This window comes from Halichoerus grypus, chromosome 3, assembly GCF_964656455.1.
Source record: "Halichoerus grypus chromosome 3, mHalGry1.hap1.1, whole genome shotgun sequence".
Classification (NCBI taxonomy): Eukaryota; Metazoa; Chordata; class Mammalia; order Carnivora; family Phocidae; genus Halichoerus; species Halichoerus grypus.
In genome coordinates, this window is record NC_135714.1 from 68,091,924 (window position 1) to 68,116,828 (window position 24,905).

Genomic DNA, 24,905 nt, shown 5'->3' on the forward strand with positions numbered 1-24,905 from the left:
GGAGTAAAAGCAAAAACCGAAGAATGATTCCTAGCACATTTAAAGTAGAAAGAAAAAGTACTCTACTTAAATAGGCACTAAACCCTCATTTCTAAATTAATTTTAATTTAGAAAATTAAAATTTAGAAAAATTGCCATCTTTTTCTCCCCTGCAGATATACTCTGGAGAGCCTTGGTTTTTATTTTGTATTTTGTTTTCACTTCCTCTAGCTCTGATTAAATATTGTTCAGCTATAATGTATATTTTATATACAAAATGTATATACAAAATAAATAAAATGTATATACAAAATATACAAAAATGTATATTTTACTCTAAATAGAATCAGATGACAATATTTTAAATGTCCCTCATATCCTCACGGCATTAACGTATTTTATTCTCATATACTCAGAATTTGACGATTCTAAAACCTAAAAAAAAAAAATCAAAGAGAATGCCAAAAAAATTTTGTACAAAGCACAATCACCACATTAACATTTAATTAAGCACAGACCAAAAAAAAAAAAAAACCCACACAAATAAAGATTGACTTCTGTTATAAGATCAGTACCTTTTCCTGGACAAAGCTGGTGTACCCCAAGGAGAGGGGAGAGAAGACTCACTTGTCAGGCAAGGAGGGATCTGTTCTGCACGACTACAGACAACAAAACAGACAGGGCGGTTTAGAGAGGTTAGAAGAGAACACCAGGTTGGCAGTTGGTTAGTTTCACACGAAATACCAGTAAAAGTGTAATAAGGAACATCTTCCATACTCAGCAGGAACAAGAAACAACACTACAACACATGCACTGAGGAAAACAGAAAAGCATGCTTAAGGCAGATGCTTATCTATTAATGTTAACACTTAACACATTTGTTAAACAGAGTGCCGTAAGCCCTGTTTTTAACAAAGAAAACTAAAAATGAGGTATACTAACTAGGGTAAGTAGAAAAGAGAAAAGTGGCTGAATCTAAATATAAAAATATCAACCTCAAACAGCTTGTTCCTTGAACACTTCAACGTACTATGTTTCTTTTAACAATATATATGCATTTTTATTTTCAAGATGTTATACTTTCTTATCTAAATGTTAAGGTCAAAGAAATATTGTCAAGAAGGAAGAAACATCTCAGTAGATATTTCAAAGTAGATTACTTCATGGTAAACGATAGAAAACCTATTAGAAAGCTTTATCAAAATAGAGTTATTTGCTTTACTTATGGGGCCAATACAGAAACAATCCAGTTATTTTACGAAATAAAACTATGGCAACTGTTAAAAGTGATAATGCTTGGGACAAATGAGCACCATGACCACTCTTACATTATTTTCAAAGAAAACACTTTAAGAACTGAAAATAAATGATTTAGGTAAAGTGGCACTCCTATGATCTGCCTTAGAACCCTGGAATTCCCTCATGATAGATTTTATCACAATATATTGTCATTGTTTATGTGTCTGTATTTAAGCTAACGGACGACCATGTCTAAAAGTAGTCTTGTGCTTGAACCCTCAAGACCAGCACAATAACATGGCACGCAGCAGGTGTTCGTTAAGTACTTGTTTAATGGAAGGAATGAGTAAACAAATCTGAAAGACTCTCGAACCACCAATGTCTCTTATGGAGCTATATTCTTTTTTAATGATTACAAAATGTTGAGAATGATGAGGAATGCTGAAAATATATCATCTGTCTGGAAATACATATAATAATAACCATGTTCTCCTACTGATAACTAGTATCAGTAAGTCTGGATGTACCTAATGTTGAGAATAGAGGAAAAAGAGAATAATAGTAAACACCACCATTAAAGTAAACTTCATACAAACTTACATTACGTGCCTCAAAAGCTAACTGACCCTAGATTGACAAATAATACACAAATATTCACGTTGAAAACCTTAACATCAGAGCAACAGTAATATTCGCAAATAAACTGACAGATAAGCAAATAAGAGAAAAGATTCATTTTCCTTTTCCTTCAGGTTAACTTATAATTCAAACCTTAATGCTGAGGTCAGACACAGCATACCCTTTAATTCAGAGCAAAGCCATACCTGTCAAAAGAATCTGTGGCTACTTTGTAGAGATAAATAAAGAGTTTACTGCAATGCCGTAAAGTGGGTGACACTGTGTCCATCGAGATTACATCTTCCTCCAAAAGTCTTTGAAATGGCTGTGTGTTTGAGGGGAAGACATTCATGGGGCTTATTTTTCTTAGGTCTGAGAAGCAGCCAAGAAATCGAACGGCATCTGCCAACTTCTCATACTGAATCTCTGTTTTGAAGAAATGAGAGTTGGCTGGCTCATAGCGCATTGCTGCAGTCAACGTGCAGAACACAGTGTGGAGAAGTTCAAACACTTGATTCTGGTTCACTTTCTCCCAGCCATTCTTGGGTGGTGAGCTCAAAGACCTCTCCATAGCAACAAGCAAGGATGTAATGTACACAAATCCTCCAACTTTCCTAAAAACTGTTCTTGAACGATGGCTTTCTCGAAGGACTGATAGGAGGGCCTACAGGGGATGAGAAAACAAACAAAGGGTTTCCCTTATAATTAAAATTAAAACAAAATACATGAATGTCATGAATTTCTATGAATACCTCAAAGGAATGTTTTTGTCATTTCCCCATTAAGCAGCCCTATGAAGCATATCAAATATTTTACTAATTAAAAAAATGACATATTACACAAAAATAGACATATAGATCAATGGAACAGAATAGAAAGTCCAGAAAGAAACCCACACTTATATGGGCAATTAACCTATGACAAAGGAGACAAGAATATACAATGGGGAAAATGGACCGTCTTGGCAACAAATGGTGCTGGGAAAAATGGACAGCCACATGGAAAAGAATTTAACTGGACCACTTTCTTACATCATACACAAAAATAAACTCAAAATGCATTAAAGACCGAATTGTGACACCTGAAACCATAAAACTCCAGAAAAACAAAAAAAAAACGAAACAAACAAAACCCCAAAAAACAACAACAAAAAAACAAAACACACACACACACACAGAGGCAATAATTTCTTTGACATCAGCTGTATAAACATTTTTCTAGATAGGTCTCCTGAGACCAGGGAAACAAAAATTAAACTATGGGGACTGTACCAAAATAAAACGCTTTTGCACAGCAAAGGAACCCATCAACAAACAAAACTAAAAAGCCAATCTACTGAATGGGAAGTGATATTTGCAAATGATTTATGTGATAAGGGGTGAATATCTAAAATACATAGAGAACTTTTACAACTCAACACCAAAAAAACAATACAATTTAAAAATGGGCAGAAGACATAAATTGACATTTTTCCAAAGAAGACATACAGACGGCCAACAGACACATGAAAAGATGCTCAACATCACTCATCATCAGGGAAATACAAATCAAAACAATAATGAAATATCATCTCACACCTGTTAGAATGGCTAAAATCAAAAACACAAAAAATAACAAGTGTTGGCAAGGATGTGGAGAAAGGAACCCCTCGTGCACTGTTGGTGGGAATGCAAATTGGTGTAGCCACTGTGGAAAACTGTATGGAGGTTCCTCCAAAAATTAAAAATAGAAATACCATATGATCCAATAATTCTACTACTGGATATTTATGAAAAGAAAACAGAAACACTAATTCGAAAAGAAGACTAAGGCTACATCCAAATCCTGATGGAAAAGCTTTTCTTTTGATGGAAAATGACATCAATGAATTCAGTGATTTTTATAAAGTAATTGTATTAAATAAGTAAAATACATATTCTAGTATAATTTTACACAATCATGAACACTTATGACTGTGTATGTATACAAACTGATTTATTCTAGAAAAGAAGCCAGGGCAGCCAAGACCTGAAGTATTTCAATTCATATAAAGTGACCATATCCTGATTCTTTGGAAAGAGGAGCAACTTCAGGGGACTTATTAGACAGTCCCTCTTGCAAAGTGAATTAGAGTTTGATGGCTGAAACTGCTCTTGCCCAGAACAGCTGTAAGTACTATGAAATAAAACCTGAAGGAAACAAGTAAAACAATCTTTTAGAACTATTAGTTATTTTCTGAACTGTCAGACTTTTAACTTAGTTTATTATTAAAAATAACACATTATAAAATTAGCTGACGTTTTATAGGCTATGTATAAGGCACTTGTTTAAATTGTGTATTAGCGTATTTAAACCTCTCCTTAATCCTATGTGTTAGGCACCATTATTGTCCCCACTTCATAAATAGTGGTTAAATGTGGTTCAACGTGGTTAATTAACTTGCCTAAGACTGTACGGCGTACACAACGGCAACAGGAGGACATAAAACCAATCACAATGCTGCCCCCACTCATGCACTTAACCATGACACTACTGGCCCAAAGGGCAATCTGAAAAGTGTTTGCCGACACGTGGGCTCCTTTTCCCTGTTTCAGTCACTGGAACACCATGGGTATCTAATATTACTTAAGACACCGTTTATTACATTCCCAATCATTACATTTAAAAAGGCCATTTTAGTAAAATATCTCACATTTCTAATGGTATTTGAAGGGAAAGGCTAAATATTAATATATATAATTACCCTTTTGAAATACACTGCTTCAGAAATTAAGATATTATATGTACCAATGCCTTAATTATTTTAAAAGACAGAAAATATGCAATCTGTAGATACATACAAAAATCTAAAATTCAATGCATTCCATTATACTGCCAATAAATTTCCATTTTATCAGGATTTGACAGTACACTTTCCCTATCTTGTCAAATTTAATAAACTGTACTTATACTTGCAATATCAACTTTTTGTTTCCTTTTTAAACATTTTATCATCTAGCCTGGAGATTAAATGCAAGGGCTTGAGTCAGAATGCTTGGCTTGAAATTCTGACTCCAATGTTACAAAACATTCTACCACGGTCAGCTACTTAACCTCTCTGTGTCTGAGTTTTCGCTTGTGTAAAATAGAGGCAATAATGATAACTTTCTCCACAGGAAGTAAAACTGTTAGCAAAGTGCCTGACATAAGCCCATGACCATCATCGTCTTCAAAAACACACTGGGGAAAACAGGACAAGTATTATTTTATATAGGAGGAAGGGTGAGTTCAGAGTCAAAGTAATATGCAGAAAACCATATTGCAGGTTGGAATTAGGATAAGGGTTAGAAAACAGTGCTTATCAACGCTGAGTCCCATCGTCTATATTACATACTTCTGGATAAGTTCCCCTCCAACTACCTCCCGACTAACACTCTCCTGGCACTCCGACATCATCATAGCTTCATCTCAGTATCTGAAAACTTTCAAATACTGTGAATGATTTAATATGCTGCTTCAATCAATAATTAATGATCAGTAGCAGATGCTAAAGTTACAACGCACTGTTGATGGTAAGTGGTTAATTAGACAAAATCATCATATATATATATATATATATATATATATATATATATATATATATAAAGATTTTATTTATTTGACAAAGAGAAAGAGAGAGAGCACAAGCAGGGGAACAGCAGGCAGAGGAAGAAGCAGGCTCCCTGCTGAGCAAGGAGCCCGATGCGGGACTCAATCCCAGGACCCCAGGATCATGACCTGAGCCGAAGGCAGATGCTTAACTGACTGAGCTACCCAGGCATCCCCAACAGCTATATATTATCTACATAATTTGCATAAACATAATGCATACAATTCAAATTTGTGCATCAGGATAAGTATAAAATACCGCATATGGAATTTTGGGTTTCTGCACAAATAATTAAAAATTAAATTACACAGGTCTGTGGTTGTGTCAGCTGAACAGAGGCACCAAGAAGCAGTTCTGAACGCAGCAAAAATGGAAATTGAAATCGAGGTCCCAAATCCTCCTCGCTGCCTCCCTACACTCCTTCATGCCCTCAAAGCAGTGCAATGCTGGAGCCGGCTCATACAAGCTCTTGAGAGCCAACTGTTGTATTTTTGGAATTTTATGTGTCTTGTTAAAACACAGGCATGATTAAAAATTAAGTTCTATAAATTTACAACTAAATAAATTATTTTAAAAACAAACATAGTAAATACTCAAAGCTCATCACTTCCCAGTTATTTTCTGTATTTTACTATTGCCTGTACTCATGAGATACTACGTAGTGGGTTACTATTGTCCATCTCTTCCCAATCCACACTCAGTAACACATTAACAGCCCAAAACAGATCATAGTGGCAGTATTTACACCATGGAAATTAATAAGTACAACACATGAGGACCTCCCTCCTGCCCTCCTCCAGTCTGAGAGTCAGTTAATTACCATTCACCAGAACAACACTACCTTACTATTACAGGTCAGCTCATTACCTCCTGCTGGCTTTATCTATCAATGTTTTACAAGTTCAATTAAAAAGGCACCAAGAAAGAAGGAAAATGTATATTAAAAAAGCTGGCAATCTTAACATCTTTGGAAGGCACTTTTTTTTTTTTTCTGAACAATACCTTCAAATACACAAATATTCCCCAATATTGATACACATGTAGATTTCCTGCTCACCAGTGAGATAAGTTGTGGTCAGACTGTGTTTTAAAATAAAATGCGTATTCAAAATTGTTATTATACTCAATCAAAAAAGGATGAAATATACAATAGGGTAAAGAATAAGAGAAAGTCGAGAAAGTCACTGAATAAAGCAACAAGTAATAAAAGAAAGCTATGATTCTAGAAGGTAGCTATTCTTGCTGTGATGTCTGTGCCAGGACTAGGTGAGGATACACGGGGAGGGTGTCAGAGGGGATGGAGATGGCGACCTCAGGGCCTCGGGGGCCAGAGAAGACACTAGCTTTTCTTCTACTACTATGACTTTAACATAATTTTAGACTTGAAGAAAAACTGCAAGAATAGTTTATGACCAACTTAAGTCATTTAAAAATAACCACAGAATTTAATGGTAAGAGAGCAGTAACAGCTTATTAAATTTACCCTTAAAATATCAGTCTTCAACTGCAGTTCTGTTGGTGGAGCTGAATGCATTAAGCCCAGGAGAGTGCCCATGTCATCCTCCCCATTTGGAGAGAGCACCAACTGCTGGATAATCATCAGGGCATGCTGCCGGCACTGTGGGTACTTCACTATATTATGCGCACATCTTGCACCTCCAAATTCTCGGAAAATTCCTTGAGAGAGAAAAAAGAACAACATGGGCTAACTTAAAACCTTCTAAGTCAGATGGGTTAAAAGTTGATCTTTTTGTAGGAAGAGTAACTCAAAAGATTGCAAATAAAACCCACCCAGCCATTTCACCTTTTAAATTACCACACACAACTGCACTACGGGAGGTCAGCAAAGAAGCAAATTCTCTCTAGGCTGCCTTAATGAAAGATTAATGCCCTAATATGTTCACCATGTTCAAATTTTCCAAATCTAGAACATTCAGAAATTCTACACGTAGACACAAAAGAGGTCAGTGGCCACTGTAAAGGTGGCTTTAAGCTGAACAATACTGGAATTTTTATGTAAAGGCTTTCAGCTGAACAATATTGGAATTTTAATGTAAAGGCTTTAAGCTGAACAATACTGGAAATCAAATTATGTAAAAAGTTTTCAGATGAACAACAGCCCAAATAAACAAGATTTAAACTGAACAAGGCATCCAAAGTATCTGCAAGAAAGGAGTGGAATAAATTATTCTTTAATGAGAAAAATCACAAGGAACCAAACTTCTTGATGAAGTAGAGCACATGAACAAAAAAAAGACAAACTCTGTAATAAAAAGCATCAGTCACTGTACCACTCCAAAGACTTTTATAGACTGATTTAATCTTTAACCCTTACTGTACAGATGAGGAAATGAGACATACAGAAGTTGGGTAACATGGCCAAGGTCACCCAGCCAGCAAATGACCGAGCAGGAGTGATACCTACATAGCTCAGCTTTAAAGCTTTAAGCTTTTAGAGTACCTTATACATGCCACTATTATAGTAGTTTATATCAGACAGTTCAGTATTATTTGTTTGTATGTTTGGCTCCCCATTAAACTTGGGATTTCCTTCTAGTCTGTATTTCAGTAAATGTTTCCTGACTGAAAACCTGCCTGTGTATTTTGCTGTAGTGGCCACTGTCCTCTATCTAATGACTTCCTATTTGCAAACTTTGTAAGAATTACATGGTCCTGAAGTGAATGGAAGTCATGTGCTGAGATTTAGCACATGGAAGATCATGTGTACTTACTTCCAGGTGACCAGTTAGTGCCCATTACATAATCATCATGGCTAATATTTTCTGAACACTTACTATGAGCAAAGCACCGTCTGAGTGCCCAAGATCACATAGCTAAGTAGTATCTTTCTTAACAAGGAAAGATAGTCATTAAGAAAAGAGCTTTGTGAAAATGTCTGGCACTCTGGGAGATGTGTTAAGTGACTTTTAGTCACACAAGGTAAGTTCTCCACTCTCCTCCAAGAGAACTGTTCAGTCCATCCTGTGTAACACTAGCTCATGTCATCAAAAGATAATCTGCCAAATAAATCCTTTATAGTGCCTTACCCTTTTATCTAAGTCAACTAAACCTAATTAGTGGAAATAAGGAGATCATGCATTATATCACAGATGAAATATCATACCCATTCAACTTCACCATACTTATTAAATAACCTACTAAATTCATTCAACTCTGTCTTGGAATTTGCCAAAACTGTACTTAAGTAATGACATACAATTACATGTTTACATCTTTTCCCATCAGGTTATAATTCCTTCAGGGCAAGAATTATCTTTGTGTCTCGAACACCTAGCATGGTGCCTGGGACACACAATATATTTTAAATATGTTGAATATTGAGTTCCTTTGCATTCAGGCAAATAGGCAATGCATTTGTTCACTAGTTCATTTTTTCGTTCGTTCATTCCTTCACTCATTTGTAGCTTTCCATAACATTTAAAATATAATTCATGTTCCTTGGCATGGCCTGAAAGGCTCTGTATGATCTGAGCCCAGCCTTCTCATCTCAATTCACCTCCCCGTTACTTACTCTTCTCAAACTGTATTGACATTGTTGCCTGAGAGGTTTCAAGTGATCTTTTTTAAGAGCAAGAGTGATATTTTACAAATACAAATGGACTGTTAATGACAGACAGAAAAAGACTGAAGAGAAGTTGAGACCAAAGATAAAAATGTTATGAATCCAATCTACCTGGGAGAGGCAAGTTTTACTACAGAATCATTTTTCAATACTTCCTTAAAGTTGTAACATTATAATACTTTAACTTGAATTACTAAAAATTAAGAAAATCACTATAGGAAGCAGGTACTTTGGAAAATATTTAAACAAAGTCATTCTACTAAAAGTCTGTATTATGTAAATAAAAAAAACCCACTACTCTAATGACTATTTTAAAAAAGACTACTTTAAAAACAAGGCATAGTATTGAAATAATAATAATAATGTTACATATTTTGTCAATAAACTTATAACGGTCAAAAGTTTTGTGTTTCTAGATATGATGGTACCGTCACTGAATCAACAGTTTTTTCTCTAAGTGATAGGAACATTTCAGAAGCAAGAGTCATTAGAGAAGACAACCCAGAGATAACACTCCCCGAAGCATCTGCTAGTAACTGGTCTAGTCACCTGCATTTGTGTGGGATCCTTGAAGCAGCACTGTCAAGGTCTCCATAACCAACAAAGCCAGGTGTTTTTGGTCTTCAACTGAACTATTATTTCTTGAGTCCCCTAGGAAAAAGGACCAAAGGTTCAAGTCCCAAAAGTTATAAGCTTTTTTTCTTGATTTGGTTTAAATAATTTAATTATTTCTTTATTAGTCACTTTTACCACTAATACAAATGATATAATATACCCTTTAAAAATGATACACGTGTCTACCATCTACCAAAAGTAAGGTCAACATCAGTGTTTACGGATTTTATTTTCGTGTGGCTAGGAAGTTACAGTTGTCTAACAAACAGGAGAAAGGAAAATGCCAGTGTTGGGTGATGTATGGAGGTGATGAATCCCTGTATTGTACACCTGAAACTAATATGACACTGTACGTTAACTGGAATTAAAATAGAACCTTAAAAAAAAAAAAGGGAAAACGCCAAAGTTAAATGTATTCTTCTAACAAAGGTTTTCCTAATCAAGGCTAAGGTTAACAGGAGAAAACTAGATTTTAAGGCACTATTTATGAATAGTGCTATCTATTCACACTGTATTAATTCATTCAACACAGGTAATACTAAGTGCTTTTATCAGATTAGGAAGGATGAAAAATATTAAATTTAAGGTACCTAAAGGATAATATATGTGTACATATATAACATTGCTAAAAAGATTTATTTTTTTGCTCTCTAGAATTAAAAACATTGTGAGGCACCTAAACATCCCAGTTGTTTCTAGGAGCTTTTTACATTCCCTCTTAGAAGCAGAAAGTAGTACACATGAGTCATGTGGACCATAAATGTTTCCCTCAATTTTTACCTTAAATTCTTTTCCACCACAATGACATATTTCTAGCTGCCCCCCCCACCCACATCCCTAACAGAGGTTGAATGAACAAGTTAAATGTGGGAAATACAAGGATATCACAATAATGCACATTAGTAAGTCATTCAAATCAACAGCCAAATGAAAGGCAAAACATGAACAAAACACCCTGCCCAAACCCCTTTGTCAAATAAAAGCGAAATTCTGGAAAATGCTTTACCTTGTTCACTTAGTGCCTGAGTTGGATCCTTCAAGAGGGCAGCATATTTGTGCAAAAGGTTTACCATGACCTCCAGAAGGCCCACCTCCCTGAACACATCTTTAAATATGTAATCGTGTCGTGTAAACTTAAGAAGTGTCTTCATTGCAATAATGCTACAGTGGTAAGAAGAGCTAGATTTTAAGAGGATGCTAACACTAATGAGTTCTTTACAAGGGATGTAATTTAAGCTAAAAACGACAAACTCCAGCATCTCAAAGTATTTGCTTTGTACTTCCGGGAGTTTAGAAATCTTTTCTGCAAACTGTGACAGTGTGTGCTGTGACTCAAGGATGAAGTAATTGGCATTGTCAGCCATGTAAATATTTGTGATGGCATCAAGGATGATCTGGGCAAGGAAGTTGGTTTTTGCTTTTAAAAATGCATTCTGAAGAACTGCAAAGGCTTGGATGTTTCTCACACTGTGACCTAAAATGGAAAACAAGAACACAAAAGTAGGTGCTACATGATATTTTAATCATGGCAAACTAGTCTATTTAAACGGATCACGAATTGTAACATTTATCAACTGTTTCCTAAGAACACATCCTGTTTTCACAGAAAGTCCTGTTTTTCTCTATCTGACTTCAGTTAAAAACAATACTGTTTAAACTTTTAATGCATCATTATGAATATTCTAATTCAAGAATAGTATATATTGAAACATTAGACTGTTTTACAGAAAATAAAGCATATTATGTAAGTCCAGCCTTCTGAGTTTGGAAATGTGCAAGGATTTCACTTTTTATTATCTGTAAGATGGACCCTGACTGTAAGAAAATACTTTTAGCCTGAAGCAGTAAAAGGCCAGGGAGCAGCAAGAATGCAAGCAGGAAACGGGGGGTTGAAAATTCTCTAAGTTCCAGTGTCCCTTTATCATGACTACACTAGAACTCTCATAAACTTTAATTTGAAAATGTATTTTGTTTTCATGCTAAAAGTACAATTTCTTTACATATACATGTGTTAAAGCCATTTATGGCTAACTACTAGCTGTATTTTTTTAACATCTGATTTTCAAACACACCAACCGAGAAAAAAAATCTGTATACCTGGCTCTTGTGAGGTAAATTAGTAAAAAATAATTATAAAGAAATTAACATATAAAGTATTTGAAGCACCTGAAAACAAGTGTTTGCCTCTAAAAACTGTCCCCATGTTCACAACTATTAGGAATACAGGGTATTTGCCAGAGTGACCAAAACATTAACCTAGAGCCAAGAAATTAGCATAGTGCCTTACAGAATAAGCCAGATTTCAGAAAGAAGATAAACACAGAACTAGGAAAAATTAAAAAATGAGTTAGAAGGACTGCCCAGAAATCCTGGCTTAGACATTCTTTAAAAAATGAAAAGATTTTTTAAAATCTTTAATCTGTACACAATTTCAATTTTGTCTGTAACATATAAACTTCTTCTATGTGTAGCAAATACTAAAGATATATTTTTACTTCCAGCTCCAGATTCATAATATGCTTGCTCTTTGAGGATATCTTTCCTTTTTATTACCTGCAGATAATACAAGCTCAGATGGACTGGTGGACATACAATGTTAAAGTCTGACTACAAGTGACCAATGGTGACAAATAAGGTTAAAGGATAACTATATCCAATATTTTGCATCTTTCAACTAAGTGACAATGTATCAGTTTTCACTATAAAGAAAGGAGTCAAAAAGAGCCGAGTTTAGAGTAATGTGGGAAAATTTGGAATTTCCCAAGTTTTATCTTCATTATCTGGTTTGAAGTGATGTCAATGACAAAAGATAAGGAATATTAATAACCAATCCCAAGAACAAACTGTCCACCATAAAAAGCTGAACCGAATACAATGTTTAAACATACAACAATTAAAAGTCAAATATAGGGGCATGTGGGTGGCTAAGTTGGTTAAGCGCCCGCCTCTTGATTTTGGCTCAGGTCATGATCTCAGGGCCCTGGGATCGAGCCCCATGTTGGGCTTCACACTCAACAAGGAGTCTGCTTGAGATTCTCTCCCTCTCCCTCTGCTCCTCCCTCCTGCTTGTGTTCTCTAAAATAAGTAAATAAATCTTCAAAAAAGAAAAAATAAAAAGCTTTCTGCTGGTGAGGATACAAAGTTTTATAAAATATAGAAATATAAGTCATTCTCAAGCATTAACATACACAGATAAGTTTACCACCTTCATTAATAACTCAGTTTACCTTTTCCTTTAAATTTTGTATGTCTATACTGTTCCATTTGATTTAAAATCAGCACTAAAAATAAGGTCGGTAAACTATACCTATGTATAGAGCAATATAAGGTAGGTACATTCATTTTGACCTTTTAAATGTGATAATCAATGAATATGTAAAAAATTCCTTAGTAGCAGGAATTTCCTTTTCACAGATGATGAAAGGGAAACCAATGAAACCAAAGCAAATATTCCCCCAAAGTACTCTGAACAAACAACTGACAAAAAGATAAACAGTGTCAATATATCAGAATATAGCCAGCCCCAACTCCTAAACAGTCTAAACTGAAGAGTTACAATCTGCGAAGACTATCATTGCTTCATTCTATCAGTGCTACACAGGACCCTGTCACACTTGGCTTTCCTCATCTCCATTCTTTTACAATAATCCATCATCTCTTATCCAAAACTAGATTAAAAAGAAAAGTAACAGCAAAAAACAACAAAAACCCCACTAAAACCAAAAATCAAATTTAACAGTCATAGGTAAAAATGGATAATATTTTAAAAATCAACTGCATTTCTAGAAACTAGCAACAAGAAATCTGAAATGAAATTAACAATTATGTTCATAATAGTATCAAAAAGAATAAAATAGGGCGCCTGGGTGGCTCAGTTGGTTAAGCGACTGCCTTCGGCTCAGGTCATGATCCTGGAGTCCCTGGATCGAGTCCCGCATCGGGCTCCCTGCTCGGCAGGGAGTCTGCTTCTCCCTCTGACCCTCCCCCCTCTCATGTGCTCTCTCTCATTCTCTCTCTCTCAAATAAATAAATAAAATCTTTAAAAAAAAAAAAAAAAAAAAAAAAAAGAATAAAATATTTAAGAATAAACTTAACAGAAGAATCGAAAGTTCTGTACAATGTACACTATAAAACTATGCTTAGAAAAAATAAGACCCAAATAAATAGAAAGCTATATATATATATATATATATATATATTCATGGATTGGAAGATTCAATATTGTTAAAATGTCAATTCTCCCCAAGTTGATTTACATTTGATGTACTCCCAATCAACTCCCAGTCTCAGGCTTTTTTTTTGGTTTGTTTGTTTTTTTCCAAAAATTGACATGATCATTAAATTTATATGGAATTCAAACGATGCAGAATAGCCAAAGTAATTTTGAAAAGAACAAAATTGGACAACTTAAATGACTCTATTTCAAGACTTACTTTAAAAATACAGTAAAAAAAAAAAAAAAAAAGATACAGTAATCAACGTCTTATAGTATTGGCTTAAGGATGGACATATTGATCAATGGAGCAGAACTGAAAAAGAATCGCAGATATATGGTTATACACAGTCTTTTCAATAAAAGGTCTTGGATAGTCATACTGGAAGAAAAAAACCTTATTTCCTACCATATACAAAAATTAACTTAAAATGTATCACAGACCCTAACAGAAGTATCAAAATATGAAACTCCTAGAAGAAAACACAAACCTTAGTGAATTTGGTTAAATAAGATTTTTTCAATACGAAGTAAAAAATCTGCAAAATATTTTTAAAATAAGTTGGACTTGATCAAAATTAAAAGTTTCCATTCTTCTAAAGATGCTACTAAGAAAAAAAGGCAAGTTAAGACCAGGAGAACATACATACAAAATATATGTATCTTATAAAAGATTTATCCAGAATATCTAAAGAACTCTTAAAATCCCAATAAAAAGAATAATCCTATCAAACACTGGGCACAGAGTTCTGAACCAAAGTAGAGAGATACAGATGGCAAATAAACACATTAAAAGATGCTTGAAATTATTTCAAAAAATGCAAACTAAAACCACAACTAGATACTACTACACACTCATTAGATTATCTACAATTAAAAAGACTAACACCACCAAGTGTTGCTGAGGATGTAAAGCAAACTTTCTCACATTGCTGCTGACATGAGTGCAAATGGGACAGCTACTTTAGAAAACATTTTGGCAGTTTCTCATAAAGTTAAATAGGAGCCAGCAATTCTACTGCTTGGTATTTACCCCAAAGAAATGAAAATGTATGTCCCCACAAAGACTTGTTTCATATAAATATTCATAGTAGCTTTATTCGTGACAGTTAAATACATGCCATCAATCGGCGAAGAGGTAAACAAAGTGCAGGAAATCCACATAAGGAAATACTATCCAAAAAAGGAACAAACTTCAGATACATGCAATAACATGGATGAATCATAAAAAACTACATACTGTAGGATTCCAGTTTATGAAATTCTAGAAAGGGTGAAACTAAAGCGGATCAATGGTTGCCAGGGCAAGTGGGGCAGGGAGCGGGGATTGAACGCAAGGCAAAACAAGTAAATTTTTAGAAGGATGGGAATATTCCCTATCATGATTATAGTGGTGATTACACAAGCATATATATTTATGGAAACTCATCAAATTCGACACTTAAAACGGATAGATTTCAATACATTCAAATGATGTTGGCCAGAAAAAAAAAAAAAAAGATTCCACATTCTCTTTATGTGAAACAGAGCTGTCTCCTTTAGTCTGCACAATAACCCTACAAAGCAGGCCATGGGAAATACGTATTTTTTGACTTACCGATGAAACTCAAAATGATCTAGCTTGATCCATGCATTTTATAGACTACTACCATCAATTTTTCTGAAGAAGAAAGTGATATTTAGAAAGGTTCGATGACTCATGTCATCCAAATTCTGAATCTTAGGGCACTGTCCTTTCTAGTTAACCTCACTTCTGTAGACATCACATCACTGGATTGTCCCAGGAACCCCCGGACATGCTAGGTTATATATTTATTATCTCTGATACAGATGAGACAATATGAGGAAGACCTATGAGGAAGGTCAATTTTGCTACATTAATTCCCTCATTACAAAATTATGCTATCGTAACTAGCTATTATGCCAGTATCATGATTGGATTGATTAACCAAATAAAACAATAAAATTTAAAATAGGAAGTATGGTAAGAGCTATTTTTAAATTAACTCAAACAGTTAATTGTGGAATACTCAAGATACAGTCTATATATTGGAAGTTTTTTTGAGAGTCCTATTTTTTTCTTAATATTTAATAAAGTGAAACCTTGAACTGCTCAGTAAGAAATGCCTGGATTTCTACTTACTAAGTTCTATATAACCTACACATTGAGAGTACAATTTACTGTAGGACAACTGACAACTCCATTCTAAGTCATGACCTTTCAATATAATTTTCTCCAGTAAATTAAATTTAGGATTTTCTAGTAAATCCACTTATTCTCACCAAAGAAATAAATTTATAACTGCTGACTTCTATGTCATAAAAGACATAGATAACGTACTGTGAAATTTAAATAACCAGACATGTTGATATTTTCTGGCTAGTTAAATTTTACATGCAAATATCGTAACTACATCAAATATTTATTAAGTGACAATCATAGTCAAGAAACTATGAGAGGCCTTCAGGCTCAGATTCTTTTAGAACAGTTATTATGCAGTTAAAAAAATTAAACAGTAAAACTAGCTTGCACTCTTATGTAACAAAATGTTATTAACTAAACAAGTTTTCTTAGTAAAAGATCACTAGATGAGGAGTCAAAGTTAGGAAATTCGAACTATAAAATTTACTCCCCAATCTGAAAGAAATAATATAACGTCTTTGTGGGGCGCCTGGGTGGCTCAGTTGCTTAAGCATCCAGTTTCGGCTCAGGTCATGATCTTGGGTTGTGAGATCCAGCCCCTCATCAGGCTCCATGCTGGGTGTGGAGCTTGCTTAAGATTCTCTCTCTCCCCTTCTGCCTCTCTCTCTCACCAAAAAAAAAAAAAAAGAAGAAAAAGAAGTCTTTGTACCTATATTTGCTTAGTTTTAAAATATAAGTATTTGCACCCCATGCTTTCTATTTATATCTTAGAGATAACAAGGTGATCAGTGTGTGAATCAAGTTCCAACCACATAAACTGGAAATGCATTAGCGTTCCAACATTCAAAAAGGATATGTTTAGATTATTAAGCTGTTTGAATGTTAAGATAAAATACTAAAATGTAAATTTCATTGGCTGTTATAATGTTTTCATAATATATATTATTTTCAAGTACGTGAACTGGTAAGGCTGTCACTCAAGAATTTGCACCATCAATAAAGCATAAACTCTAATGAAAAACAGCCTTAATACCTTTATACATGTAACAAAGAGCAATCAAGTCAAACTGATTGTCTCTACTTCTTTGAGGGGCTCAGAATAGGAAAAAAAAAGACTCACCTTTGCCTGCAGGCTGAGGTACTGCAAATCCAGGCAATAAAAAGGGTGCCCCTGTGGTAATACCAGCTGGTTTTAGTTCACTGACACCGTATGTTGTTAGGGAAGTTATCAGATTAACCAGATCTTTCAAGGCATCTTTGGATTCTGCTTCTTTTGCTTGTTCCAATCTAGGAAGAGTATGGTTTAGTAAGTATTTTTTCTCTTTTGTTGTACTCTCAAATTTAATACAGAAAGAAATTTTCAATTTGTATATGCAGAAAGTAAATGTATAAAGTACTCCAAGAAGTTTCTTTGTACAATTTTTCCTTACATAAAAACATACTATTTTTTTTAAATCTACAAATTTTATTATAAGACATTACACCATAATGAAAGAAAATTATAATAGGCTAAGACCTCATATATAAGTGCTGATTTTGCATTTAACAATGTTATTTTAGGTAGATCACTAATCTTTGGTAGAAAGTATCTATAAAATAAAAGAATTACATTAAATGTCTCTCTTTTTTTTTTTAAGATTATTTATTTATTTATTTATTTGACAGAGAGAGAGAGAGAGAGCAGGAACACAAGCATGGGGAGTGGGAGAGGGAGAAGCAGGCTTCCTGCTGAGCAGGGAGCCCGACGTGGGGCTCGATCCCAGGACCCTGGGATCATGACCTGAGCCGAAAACAGACGCTTAACAACTGAGCCACCCAGGCACCCCACACTAAATGCCTCTTAAGTTCCCTAAAACTCTAAGATTATAAAGTTTCACTGTTTACAACTAAAAACCTTATTAACCATTTCTTTCTTTCTTTCTTTTTTTTTTTTTTTAAAGATTTTATTTATTTATTTGACAGAGAGAGAGACAGTGAGAGCAGGAACACAAGCAGGGGAGTGGGAGAGGGAGAAGCAGGCTTCCCGCTGAGCAGGGAGCCCGATGTGGGACTCGATCCCAGGACCCTGGGATCATGACCCGAGCCGAAGGCAGACGCTTAATGACTGAGCCACCCAGGCGCCCCTAACCATTTCTTTCTGAAGACATTTTTTCTGTTAACAATTTTTAAAAATAAATTTCTTGGAAAGAGTTCTAAGTCTTTATCTGTATCTCATTAATTCAGATACTCTCACTAGAATACATTTAAATAAAGTTCTGAAGAGTCTAACAATTTTTTAAAACAATATTTCTTTAAAAGAAGCATTTGGAGTTGTTATGGAATTATCTTTTGACTGTGGCTTTATTGAGAACACAAAATGGGGTGCAAAACTATCTCTTTTGAAGAGTAAGATTTATTGGGGCTTCCTCCATAAAAGAACTAATTATTCTCATTAAAATAAAGCTGAAGAATGCACTAAAGTAGAAAAAAGTATGTTTAACCTCACAACTAAGACACTTTTTAATATTCTGATATGGTTTATAAACTTGCCTTTTTTTTATTGTAAAAAGTTTGGTCTTAATAATAGTTATTTTTATACCATATACAGAGTTTTATAACCTGTTTTTTCCATTTACCAGTGTTAACACAAATGCTTCTCCTTTTAATATAAAATCCTTATAGATATTCTTTCAATGGTCATGGAGAGCCAACCACAGATTTGGGGAGAGGGAGGTGGGACAGCCAGTAGAAATCAGAATATAGGAGTACTAATACACATAAAATTTTGTCTACATTTAGGATTATATTTTTAGGATTAATAACCATAAGTGAAATTATCGTTGTCAAAGTGTATCAACATTTTTAAGGCTCTTGATTGTATCTGATCAACCTGCATTCTCAAAGGATTACACCAATTAACAGCCCCCTAGTAATGTGAAATGCTTACTTCATCAACTTTTATGTCCTCCTTTGTAAACTAAGATATATATGCAAAATTGTATTCTGGGGAGTTGCTTAGCAGTAGTGGCAACTAGGTTAAACTGCTGTTAGAAATAAGGAGTTTACAAAATAGTGCTGGTTTACAACAGATCAAATGATTTAAAAGTAAGTAATGGGCCAGGAACAACTAGTGAGACATAAGTAGTTTCTTCCTAATAAATTTGCAACCAGCCATTTCCCCAGGATACGCATAAAACATTTGGGATGGGAAAGGGGGGCTTGTGAAACATTTTGTTTTATATATACATTTGTAAGGTCTCATTCAATCTACATAATTATTCTTGTTATTAACTACATTAATAAACCACTGGTATAGTAGGAAATCCCAAAAATATAATTAAGCACGAGTTTACACTTTAGGAAGATGTTAATTAGTTCATCTAAGCTCTTCTCCCTCAGCTACTGAAGAACAGATTTACTTCCACACCTAACCCACGGACTCCACCACGTTTGTAGCCTGCATTTGTGAGCTTAAACTCACTTTTTATACTCTGTTGACAAGAATAAAAAGAAGTGATTAAAGCCAAAGGGATAAAGTATACATTGATTAATTCCTTTTTTTGCATGGCCCCAAACCACGTTGTTTCCATTGACAAAGACTGAATAGACATTTAAAATATATTCTTAAATTGTGGGGTTTTACCTAAGCAAGAGATCACAAAGGAAATTATATCCTTGCCATATCCGAAAATCATCCAAAAGAGTTTGGGAAACATCACTCGAATCTTTGAGGAAACAAGAAAGCCCAGCAAACATTTCAACAATTTCTAGGGGAGACAGGTCATCTGATTGCTGCATATTCTGAACACATGTAGATAAACATTCTTTTTCTGCAAAAATTAAGAAATAAATATGTATTATTTACGTCAATTGCTTAAGAAAATTTTTATTCTTAAACCGGTGTTTAATGAAATATTAAATTTTAATGTATCTATAAAATACTGTAAGATAAATGTTACACATTCTCAAGTAAATATAAGATTCAAATTCACTGGAAAAGCTCTGCCTCTAAGTACTAAACAAAGGGTAATACAAGAAATGTTGAAAAATATTTGACATTTATTATAGTTTTTATATCATACTTGGATGTTTTTCATTAAACAAAATGATTGCTTGCTGCCAAATGATATTTTTGATCTTTTATGTTAGGATAGTGAAAGGATGGGAAAAAGAAAACCCATCTTCAAAGTTTAAAAAGAAAAATCCAATCATTAGTTTAAAAGCACAAATTAGAGTGCATATGGACCAATGAGATACAGAAATACTTCAGGAAAGAAAATTTTTTAAATTACGTTTGCACTGTATATTACTCATTTAAAGCATAGTTATACCTTCTCACTGACTTTGGCGATTAAAGTCTTTTCAAAAAAGATTTTCTCTCAGCCACCTGCGGGCACATCTGCAGGCCTAGTCCAGCCTCCCAGTCAGAGAGATGCTGAGCCTGGACCCTCGAGCAGGCTGTCACACACTCCTCACCTGCAGAAGCTTTCCCAGCACAGCCAGGGTTTTGAGCCTTGTGGAGAGGTGCTGGGGGGATGTGACGTGTGTCACAGAAGCCCTCACACAGCTGGGCAGGCACTGGGGTGTGAATATAACTCATTTGTCCTTGTAGCCCCTTCTGATCTTTTAGTTAGAGCAAATTTTCCACAGAACACTCAAAACTTAGTAAAAGCATGGAAGAGTATGGTTCGAGCAAAAGCAGGTTGACTCATGAATCATGAACAAATTTAAGAATAGAAATGGGGTTCTGAATGAAGCATAACTCACTGTGATTTATTAGTTGTTCCATGAAATAAAATAGAGTGTAAACTCTCAAAAAAAAAAAAAAAAAAGATTTTTCTCTCTCTTATCCTTAAAGAAATTTGTCTAAAGAAACCCAATGTCACATAACAAAAGCTAAGGAGATTTAACATGGGAACGTAGGCAAGAACCATTTAATGACTGACTGATGTTAGGTGAGTAAACAAACAATTGTACTAGAAATTATTTTGTAAGATTTTCAGGAAAAAATATATGAGAAGTAAACTATATGAGCTACTACACTGTCTCCTATTAAGACATTTTAAAGGGTAGCTGACACTTACATAGGAGTTAAACAGAATGCACAATTTCTCCTTACTGATGATAAAGAATCCACCTAATTTCATTTATGCCCATTGGACAGACACTTATCTACTTATGAAATACCTTCAGAAAAGCTTTAAACTATAGCATCTCAAAAAAATTTATTTTTTCAGTAGAAGAGTAGGGAAGAACAGGCTACAACACCAAACTTAAATTATGATTAAACATTTACATGACAATGAAATTACTTCAACTCTTGTAGATATCCATTGTTTGGAACATATAAAAATTTCTTACATTTGAAATGTCTCACAAATAAAATTTTTTTTTTCATCTGGCAAGTATCATTTTTAATTTAAAATAGAATCTTTAGAGAATTGAGAGATAAAAAGCAGTCTGTCGTCATATGAGGAAGAGAAAATTGAAAGAAACTTAGAGCACCGAAAATGAACATAAAGAAATATTCACCATGAATATACTTTACTACATTGACACTAAGACCATGACGGGATATGGTCATAAGGACTTCTCCAGCACTCTTCCTCCAAGGCAGGTTGTAGGGAGGGCACCAAGAGGTTATTGCACTGAATAAAAGCTGGAGATCATCTTTTTGAGCCAGCTCCTCCGCCGGAGAAACAAAACTGCAGAGTTTCACTAAGATCTAAAAAACAAAACAAATGTGTATTTAAATAAATGAATGGTTGGGTAAAGGGAGGAGCTAGAAGAGGACTAGATCTGATTATTAAAAACTCTGAAAGTCCAGGATTAGTATTACGTGATATCATTAAAGCCACAATGATGGGTGCTCTAACTTAGGCAACGTTAAAAAAAAAAAACATCTATAATTTAGAAGTGTGTTATGTTAAGACCATAAGCCAGACCTACTTTTATCAGCTTATTTAAAAACAAAAAACAAAAGAAAAAAAACCAACTCTGTTTACTATCCTGTCTTCTCTGTGGTATTTTTGCATACTGACTCTGAAATGGAATAAATCAACAGTAACTTTCAAGGTCAACATTTTGGTTTTCTAATTTGGTTCTTTAATTCTTAGATTGTCATAGATGAGATGCAATTTTCTTCTCTAAAAAGGACAGTTTTAGGGAGGTGAGAAAGTAAAAACAGGTCTTGAAAAGTGTTTCGGAATTGTTCCAATTTCTATACAAGTAGAAGGGGATATCACAATAATAAAATCATCTTAATTCAGAGGTATCTTTCAGTTAAGCCTAGTAGCCAAATATCTTCTAAGGCTTGGCTTTCAAAGAAGATTCAAAACTTCTTAAACTTTGGAATGAGAACTTATTTAACTATGATTTGTAGAATACACATTACACAAGTACTCAAAGCGCTAAGAGCCACTATTTGCAGAATTCAGCCATGGTTTCTGCCCTCGATGGATTTTTTTCTTCTAATCTTGACTCAGCGTCAGGAGAAGTTAACTTTTCTTCTCCTTGCTCAAATTCTTTTCTAAATATTTAAAAATATATGTAATAATGAGGGGCGCCTGGGTGGCTCAGTTGGTTAAGCGACTGCCTTCGGCTCAGGTCATGATCCTGGAGTCCCGGGATCGAGTCCCGCATCGGGCTCCCTGCTCGGCGAGGGGCCTGCTTCTCCCTCTGACCCTCCCCCCGTCATGTACTCTCTCTCTCTCTCTCTCTCTCATTCTCGCTCTCTCAAATAAATAAATCTTTAAAAAAATATATATATGTAATAATGAATAAAATAAGTATAATTTATGTAAATTTTATTCTCTTGAAAGATAAGTGCTTCATGAAATTCGAGTATTTCAGTATCTGTGGGGAAACTGCTAAATATAAAAAAAGTATTTAAAATATGTTTTGTCTAAGAAAGATAGGTTTTACTTTTCCTATTACCTTCAATGCAAAAATTTACTTAAATAGAAGGGCTTTCTAATTCATAGCTGCCAAATATGAGGAATGGGGGGAAAAAAAGGACCAAGAATTCAGAGAAATAAGATATTTACAAAATTGGTAAATACAGGTATTCCTCCCCAACAGACACACACAGAAATGCCTGGAGAAACTGTTGGATACTGACTTAATACATGTAATAGGTATTATCTTTTCCCATATGCGTCAAATGCAACAAAAAAGATAATTTGAAAAAAAGATCGTCAACTGCAGCAAAAATATCTATCCTCGGAAACGTGTATTATCAATTATACCTTTCACTGGTTCTCATTGGATGTCATTTCTCTAATTTGTAACATAAAAACAAACCCGAAAATAAAATACTTTTTTCCAAATCAAATCTTTGTTCTCAAAAATGAACTGGATTTAATTCCCTAAATTTGTTGATTCTTAAAATAACTAGTTCTTAATCTTTAAAGGCAAAAGGATTCTCAGAAATAATCTCATGTAATCCTTTCATTTTATAGAATAAAAAACCAAAGAGTCTATATCTCATTCCTCTTCTCCCATACACTAACCATTTCTATTTATAGGGACTCTGTTATTAAGTCTAGCCAAGTGTGGCAGAAAAATAACTGGCCACATCAACACAACAACAACAAAAAAATCCCACAAAACAAACAAACAAAACAACACAATGAATGCCTACATGAAGCAGTACCAATGCTAAGGTCCCAGGAAACCATCTGTCACGTAACATAAACATATGGATTTCAACTTTCATAAACAATATGTGTCCTGAAAACATTTAGTAAGTCTGTCTCCATTGGCATTCTAGACAAAATGGCGACCACAGTGTCCAGCCTGTAAGGAGAAACTGAAACGAGGAAGTGAGGCTAAAGGAGCCCTGGATTAGGAGGTGGGAAGAGCCAGGCCCCCACCCCTGCCACACAACTGCTGTGGATCACAGCCTCAGCTATTAGTTTCTGTAACTTTAAATGGGGAGTTTCATTCAAATTCTCTTTGAAGTTCCTTTTGGCCTTAACATTCAATGGTTCCAATATGCTGAAATGAATCCCACATTCATTTGGAAACACCCACTGCATTCAAATACAGAAAACATTTTTTTTTAATAAAGTTTCAGAAGAAATCTTTGCTATACTTATTTAGCATTAAATACATAAAATTCAGCTTCCATTTATTGCCTAAGGTATTAATTAGTTCTTTAGAAAAGCTTTATTGAAATAGGGTTACTAGTCTAATAAGCAAAGAATAACCCACCACATTCATTAGCAATGTCTTAAAGCAGCTTTAATTCCTATGGGATTTACTCCTTTGTTTATTCCCATTGCTTTTCTCATCCAATCTAATTCAGGACTCAGATAAACAAATTCTAATCCTATTTCTGCCATTTGCTCTCATCATCATTTTGTGGAAAAACAAAACCTCTAAAGTCATGGGTTGTCTTCCAAATTGTATGAGATAATGGAGGCTACCTAACCACTAGCAAAAAGTTATCTAAGAAATCCAGTGTTCAACAAATATTTGTTGAATTAGTACTTTATTGATAATCCTGTCTTTTTTTTTTTTTAAGATTTTATTTATTTCTTTGAGAGAGAGAGAGCATGAGTGGGGGGAGAGGCAGAGGCAGAGGGAGAAGCAGGCTCCGCACTGAGCAGGGAGCCCGACCTGGAGCTCAACCCCACGACTCTGGGATCACCACCTGAGCTGAAGGCAGACGCTTAACCGACTGAGCCACCCAGGCGCCCCATGTCTCTTCCTTTCTAAAACTGCCTTAGTCTCCCTCTCTCCTGTCCCTTCATTGCTCACACCTCCACAAAGCTCTGCAGCAAAGACCCCATTACTACGAGGTGCAATCGTCACCTGTACCCAGCTCCACCTTATCCCCTGCAGATCCGCTGTCCTCTCTGCCACTCTGACAATAGCGGCATTGGTGGTGGCAAGAGCAGCAATCACAGGGACTTTCAGGTCATGT

The 24,905-nt window shown here is 34.8% G+C and overlaps 1 protein-coding gene across 4 annotated transcripts in view; it reads right to left on the reverse strand.

Moving 5' to 3' along the window:
• WDFY3 (WD repeat and FYVE domain containing 3) overlaps window positions 1–24,905 on the reverse strand; it is a 274,441-nt gene that overhangs the window by 125,514 nt on the left and 124,022 nt on the right. For 3 of the 4 annotated variants that reach the window (XM_078068879.1, XM_078068877.1, XM_078068880.1), the window contains exons 7-14: window positions 21,509–21,701; window positions 19,620–19,806; window positions 17,118–17,284; window positions 10,648–11,115; window positions 9,576–9,677; window positions 6,927–7,120; window positions 2,043–2,500; window positions 555–638 (exon numbers count right to left, since the gene is read on the reverse strand). In XM_078068879.1, the coding sequence (XP_077925005.1) occupies window positions 555–638; window positions 2,043–2,500; window positions 6,927–7,120; window positions 9,576–9,677; window positions 10,648–11,115; window positions 17,118–17,284; window positions 19,620–19,806; window positions 21,509–21,701 (1,853 nt within the window). The remainder of the gene's footprint in view (window positions 1–554; window positions 639–2,042; window positions 2,501–6,926; window positions 7,121–9,575; window positions 9,678–10,647; window positions 11,116–17,117; window positions 17,285–19,619; window positions 19,807–21,508; window positions 21,702–24,905) is intronic. The other variant, XM_078068881.1, reaches the window with a different exon arrangement.